The sequence below is a fragment of the Bos taurus genome, chromosome 2 (assembly GCF_002263795.3).
Source record: "Bos taurus isolate L1 Dominette 01449 registration number 42190680 breed Hereford chromosome 2, ARS-UCD2.0, whole genome shotgun sequence".
Lineage (NCBI taxonomy): Eukaryota > Metazoa > Chordata > Mammalia > Artiodactyla > Bovidae > Bos > Bos taurus.
The window spans coordinates 5,054,815-5,062,175 of NC_037329.1; the positions used below are offsets into that span (position 1 = coordinate 5,054,815).

Genomic DNA, 7,361 nt, shown 5'->3' on the forward strand with positions numbered 1-7,361 from the left:
CTCTGTCCAAAAAATAATAATAAGGCATGTTTTGGGAGCTGGCCTCGTAGCTAAGTTGGTAAAGTGTCTGCCTGCAATGCAAGCAACCCAGGTTCGATTCCTGCTTTGGGAAGATCCCCTGGAGAAGGAAATGGCAACCCACTCCAGTGTTCTTGCCTGGAGAATCCCATGGACAAAGGAGCCTGGCAGGCTACAGTCCATGGGGTCGCAAAGAGTCAGACACAACTGAGCAACTAAACTACAAACCAGCACATCCTGTGTTACACTGCAGTGAACTGTCCTGCACTGTCTCCCTATTAAGACTCCTCACATGTCCCCTCAGGCTCTCACACTGTACAGACACTATGAGTGTTACTGGAAAACACGCTTCCTAAGAGAAAACTGAACTGAATTAATGGCTTTCACATGAAACTCTTTTTATTTTAAGTGTAATTCTTATTTTTGAAATTACATGAGTAAATATACTGTAGAATAAACCCCATTCCCCAAAGTTCTATTCTTCCTCCATGTAAAGCACCACTGTTAACAATTTTGATGTATTAAATGTATTTTCAGTAATGTTTTAAACTTAGTTTTTCCTGCTTATAATTGTAGAAAATTTTGAGATTATAAAAAGAAAAATCACTCACCACTCAAAAGCAATGTGACAAAAATTTTGCCTTGTTTCCTATTGATATTTTAATATAATTAAAATTATATTTATATAATTTTGATCACTTCCTCTCATTAAACCACCTTATATATTTATCATTTGTAATGGCTGCATAAGTCTATCATGTAAAAACATATTAATAATTTGTTCGTTCTATGGTTTCTGATTTTTCACTTCTAAATAATTCAATAACTTGCACTACATTGTATGTTTATATGCTAATTTATTCCATGTAATGCTTTTAAAATAACATTAAAATGACAAAGCAGTGCATGTTTTTATATAAATCTTTAAATACAAAAAGCACAAATAAACTTAGTGTCACTTGTAATCCCACCACACCTTATATTAACATTCTGGGTTATTTCTTTAATCCTTTATATATGTGTGCATAAACATATTATTACTGGTTTGGGGTTTCTTTTGTTGTGGTAGTAGTGTTTGAACTTTTAAGCAAAATTGTGATCATATTCTTTTATACCTTGTTAGGTTTGTGTTTTACTTAACGTGGTAAAAATTCATTTGAGTGAACATTCTTCAGTGACTAAATATTGTATTATAATATGATTGACCGTATTTTTTAAAGCAAACCCATCTTGCTAATCTTTTAGGCTGCTTTTGATTGTTCACTGATAAAGTGTAGTATACAGTTTTACTGTCCTAGGTGGTGTAGGGTTAAGAAATCAAGAGAGAAGTTATTGAATCTGACATGCTAGGTGTTCAGTTTTGTGTGTTTTCAGACTTGGGGTAACCAGGCATTTGCCAGCTACGGCACTTATGATCTATAACAAGGGGTAGATCAGCGCAGCCTGGGCGTGTCCCAGTTGCTGAGATTAGAGGGCTCAAATTGTTACAGAAGGGGCTGGGAGTGGACAAGAAGTGCAGGCTGATGTGGAGAGCTGCTGGGAGCTGGGCAGTCGGCAGAGATCTGAGCAGGCAAGGCTTCCAGTGTGCACTGACTCTGCACATCCTAAAATCGGGGCACACTGTCTGAAAGGAAGGGACTCCAGAAATCTGGGGTATTGCGTAGGGTGATAGTGCTTTCTCATCTGATAATGAATTTTTACACCCCCTCACAGGACTAGTGCCAAATACTAAAATTGATGTTAATATAATATTTGTAATTGGATGTACATAGAAAATCTAGGATGGATATCAATGTAGCTCTTATTCAAGAATGATTTTATTAGAGACCCTTGCTTATATCTGAGGTAGAAGCTGAATCTAAAGGTGAGCTAAGCCTAGGAGGGGTTCCCCAACTCAAAAGAACTTCACCACACTAGTACCAGCCCTAAAGTATCTCCAGTCTCTACCTTATTTTAGCATTCTTTGAATTAAGCTTCACAGGCGATTCAGTAGTAAATATCTGGGGAAAAGAACTGAAAAAACTCGTCTCTTTTTAACTACTCAACATTCATGAAGATTGGGATTGCTGGCATTACTGTACCAAACAAGAAGAGTTTGCCCTGATCCAGCATAAATGGCAGACCTTTTCAGCATTTCTTAAAGGTGTGAACTTCTTGGAAACCACACTTTTTCAAGACATAACAATCTTTTCAAAATATAGAAGAAATTACCTAACAACAAATCTTTAACCATAAAAGGGCAAGTAGAAAGAGAATGCAAGAAGTAGTAAGCCTTTTGGATCAAGAGACTTAACTTACTTTTCTTTTTGTGTCAAACTGATTGCAAAGTAGTAGTAATAGTAGTAGTAGCTGATGTTTATTTTGAGCCGTGATTGTGTGCTTGTATTTGTTATTATTACCTGATCACTTCTCCCAGCAGTCCTGGAAGTCTTTCAGACAAGGGGCATCATTTGCACAGGTTTATAGAATCCTGACTATTTCTAATCTGAAACTAGAGCTCCAGCAAGCACTTAGCAGTTCTGATCTCATTCGTTGCGCTTAGGGTTTTTTCTCGATGACTTTCCTTGCCTTAGAAGATAATTTTTTATGCCACCACTGTTTGAACTTGTGTATGTCAAGTGGTCACCTCCATATTTGGTCTTTGAAAGGAAAAAGCATACAGTCAAAATGTAATCTGATGAATCAGGGGGAATGTAGTTTCAGTCCTCCCCCGTTTCTCTCTCCTAGCAAATTTCTGTGGACTTGAGGCAAAATTTTAAAATACGGCGCAGATAACAACAAAATTATTCTTCTCTGAGAGAACTTAATATACATTTCTGACACTGCTGTGTATACTTGCTCTGTTGTTCCTGAGGTCACCAAAGCTTATTTTGGTTATTCCAGAGCTGGGAGCTCTTCAGTCTGCTGACTTTCAGATAAAAGAAGGTGAAAGACAAAACTAAATATATGTGTTTCAGTAATTTGCTCTTTAATTTCTACCCCACTCTTAGTTTCAGGGGACCTCCAAGAAGGGTATCAGTCGACTGGATAAACAGATGAGAAAGTTCACAGACATCAGGAAAAAAAGCAGATCTGCACACGCAGTAAAAATCAGCATCGAGGGCAATAAGATGCCCTTGTGACTGCCTGGGAGGTTCCCCGTCGCTACTCTTCAGAAATGCGCGATGGACTCTTTGGAGAAAGATGATATTTTAAAAACTTTTTTAGTGTACCTGTAAATGATTCAGCTTGTATCAAATGTCATAGGATTCGCAGTTCTCTCAGTTATATTTAAAACCATTTGTTGTGCACTTTGTACAGAAGAATACTAGTCATACTTCTATAAACTTTACACAATAAAATTCCATTCTGGTTTTGGGGGGCTGTGTCTTCATTGTCTTCAAGGGTGCATTCGCTACCAGGGTGAAAATTGGTTCTTGGTGAGTGAAGAAAAACTGTAGCTGTTACAGTGGTTTGACCCTTAAAAGTTCAGCCTTCCAACTCTGGTATGGTTTGTCTGGCCTCCATCCTTGGTTCCTCACTGTGTACTTCTTAAGGCCCTTGGGATTTCCTGGGTACTAGGAATGTCTTTATGTTGCTAATGAGGCGAGTCCTGGTAGATCCCTGGATAACTAGGATTGGGGGCTGGTCACCAGAAAGGACCTACCACACAGAGGGTTGGAATTTGGGGCAGGCCCCGTGGTGGGTGGGTGGGGACCCTGGAGATTGACCTGACCTAGTTGTAATGCCCCATGTTGTAATCAGTCGTGCCCAAATAATGAAGCCTCAGTTAAAAACTCGGGACACTGAGGGTCAGTGGAGCTTCCTGTGTTCCTCCGTGAACACACTGATGTGCTGCTATGGCTATGTGCCTTGATTCCACAAAGAGTGCAGAAGCTCTGCGTTTCCTCCCAGACCGTACCTCATCTTCCATGTGTCTTCATTTCGTTGATCCTCATTTGAATCCTTTATAATTAATTATAAGGGCTTCCCTGGTGGCTCAGATGGTAAAAGCGTCTGCCTACAATGCGGGAGACCTGGGGTTCCATCCCTGGGTCGGGAAGATCTCTGGAGAAGGAAATGGCACCCCACTCCAGTTCTCTAGCCTGGAAAATCCCATGGACGGAGGAGCCTGGTGGGCTACAGTCCATGGGGTCGCAAAGAGTCGGACACGACTGAGCAACTTCACCTTCACCTTCAAATTCGTTTTCTCCTTGGGGGAGGAGGGTCCTACAATTTGAAAAAAGATTAAGAAGTACTATCTAAGAGGAAACATGGGCATAGTTGAAAATCGCTATAATTGCTGATGAGCAGCCAGGCAATTGAGACAGAGAATAGTATAACTTACAGTTGTATAGTTCTATTTTTGTGATACTTTAAAGTCATTTTTATAGTCTCTGCAGACTTATTTGTGAGAAATCTCATTAATCAAGATTAAATCCAAGAATAAGTCATTGATTTTAATTATAGAAATCTTATGTTACAAATTGGGGAAGTGTTATCTGACTGTTGATATTCAGAAATACATGAGATTGTTGGTAAAAGTCTTTGAACAACCAAAATATGAAGTTTGTGCACTTGGAATCTCTCAGGATCTCTTTACCCTTACTTTCAATAAATTTAAAAGTACAAATGTGATCGTTGTAAAAAGCAGGTAGGTAAAGATAGAGGTAATAACTAACCACTAGGTGGAGATGGAAGAACAGCTGTTATCTGCAGCGTCATTTTTGTATCATATTCTCAGAAACACTTGGAGAACCAGCACAGCCATCTACTGAAGCAGATGTTGATGACCTTGATCATTAAAAATTCTAAACAAGAAAAGTAAAGTAGCACTTTACACTATGACTTCATCCAGTTTTTAAAAATCATTGTATACCTAACTATAAACTGAAGAAGAAATAAAAATAAGTTATTTAAAAAAAAAAAAAAAAGACTTGAAAGCTATTCATGCACCATTCTAGCATTTAAAGTAGTAAGTCCCAGTCACCTAAAACTTCTCACCTATATAGGGTTAAAATTCGTGATGGTGCCAAGTGTTAATGTGATAATCATACCTGAGAAATTTTAAATGTCAAAGTACTATTTTCTGTATAAATGGCCATTGCTGCATGGTTTATTTTAGTCTCAAAACTGGCCAAGAATAGCCTTGTTTTTCAAATTGGAAATAGTTCCAATTTACAGTAATGTTGCAAGAATGGTAAAATAAACCCCATATACATTTCACATATGTACAGCGAGTGTGAACGTTGTGCCACGTTTGCTTTGTCACAGAAGTGTAACTTGCTTACGCTTGCCTCTTGATCCCCAAATACTTAAGCATATTTCTTCCTAAAACAAGGACCTTTAGTTTGTCCCAGTGTTGGTACTGGCAACTTTGACCACATGGATGCAGTGATGCAGAATCACATTTAATTTTTTCAGTTAACAAGTTTTAATTGTTGATTAACTTTGGGAAATTGTGTGTGAATGTGTAAAATACCCATAAAATTTGCCATCAAAAAGGACAGTTTTTAAGTATGCAGTTAGTGGCAATACAGCGTTCACTTTGCTGTGCAGCAGTCACTACTTTCCATCTCCACAAACCTCAGCCTGCAAAGCTGAAACTCCCCTTTGGACAGTAACTCCTTTCTCCTCTCCCCTTAGCCTGGCAAGCACCCTTGTGCTTTGTCTCCCATTTTGGCTGCTCTAGGTATCTCACGTAAGTGGAGTCATGCATTACCTTTTTTGACTTATCACTTAGCATGCTGTTCTCAAGGTTCATCCATGTTGTACCATTCATTTTAAGGCTGAATAATAATCTATTGTCTGTAGAGACCACCTTTCGTCAATCCATTTTGTTGACAGACACTTGGGTTACTTCCACCTTTTGGCCGTTGTGACTAATACTGCCATGAACATGGGTATACAAATACTTCTTTTGAGACCCTACTTTCAATTTTTTCAAGTATATCCCAGAAGTGGAAATGGTGGATCATATGGTAATTCTATGAAGAACTGCCATGCTGTTTTCCATAATGGCTATACCATTTTACATTCTCACCAACAGGACCAATTTGTCCACGTCCTCACCAACACTTATTTTCTATCTTTTTGATAGTAGCCATCCTAATAGATGTGAGATTGTATTATACTGTAGTTTTGATTTGTATTTCCCTAATAATTAGTGATACTGAACATTTGTATTCTTTCGGGGGCTTTGGATATCTTCTTTGAAGAAAGGTCTGTTCAGATCCTTTGCCCATTTTAAAAGTAAGTTTTTCCTTGTTGAGTTGTCAGAGTTCTTTATGTATTCTGGATAAATTTATTAGATTTGTAATTTTTTTCCCCATTTCTTGGGTTGCATTTTCACTGTTGTACCCTCTGACACATAATTGGTTTTAATTTTGATGTAGTTCAGTTTATTTGTTTCCTCTTTAATTGCCTGTTCTTCTGTGGTGTCCAAGAAATAATTGTCGGATCCTGTCATGAAGCTTTTCTTAACATTTTTTTATAAGCGTTTTATCTCTTATATTTAGGTCTTTGATCCATTTTGAGTTAACTTGCATTTGATTTAAGGTAAGCGTATACCTTTTTTTTTGACGTGTGAATATCTAGTTTTTAAAACACGTTTGTTGGAAATACTGTCCTTTCCCACTGAATGATCTTGGCAGCCTTGTCAACAATTATTTGACCATGTATGTCTATTGTGTCTTTTTCTGGACTCTTGTCAGTATGCCTGTCTTTGTGCCAGTATACTGCTTTGACTACTGTAGCTTTGTATTAAAATTTTAAATCAGAAAGTGTGGGTCCTTATACTTAATTATTTTTTGAGACTGTTTTGGCTATTTGGGGGTCATTTGAAATTTTGTTTGAATCTTAGAATGAACTATATTTTTCTGTAATAAACATCATTGGGATTTTGATAGGGATTGAATTGGTTTGGTAGATCACTTTGGGTAGTATTGACGTCTGCAGAGTCTTCCAGTTTATGGACACACAACGTCTTTCTGTGTGTTGTCCTCGGTGACGTCTTTCATCAACTTTGTGTAGTTTCCAGTGCACAAGTCTGTCACCTCCTTGGTTAACTTTGGTCCTAAGTATTGTATTCTTTTTGATGCAGTTGTAAATGGAATTGTTTTCTTAATTCCCTTTTAGGATTTTTCATTGTTAACATATAGAAATACAACAGATTTTTACATATTAATTTTATATCATTCAACTTTGCTGAATTTGTTAATTCTAACGTGTGTGGGTATGGGATATAGAATCTTTTGGCACATCTACATATAAGATTCTGTCTACCAATAGATTTTATTTCCAATTTGGTTAACTTTTTTTTACTTAGGTAATTGCTCTGGCTACGACTTCTGGTACTCTTTGAT

At 37.6% G+C, this 7,361-nt stretch overlaps 1 protein-coding gene across 7 annotated transcripts in view; it reads left to right on the forward strand.

Moving 5' to 3' along the window:
• Positions 1-6,779, forward strand: part of IWS1 (interacts with SUPT6H, CTD assembly factor 1) — a 49,308-nt gene extending 42,529 nt beyond the window's left edge. For 4 of the 7 annotated variants that reach the window (XM_010801820.4, XM_010801821.4, XM_005202240.5 and 1 more), the window contains exon 14: positions 3,009-6,779. In XM_010801820.4, the coding sequence (XP_010800122.1) occupies positions 3,009-3,140 (132 nt within the window). In that variant the 3' untranslated portion in view covers positions 3,141-6,779. The remainder of the gene's footprint in view (positions 1-3,008) is intronic. The other 3 variants (XM_010801822.4, XM_059877685.1, XM_059877687.1) reach the window with 1 other exon arrangement.
• The last annotated feature ends 582 nt before the right edge of the window (positions 6,780-7,361 follow it).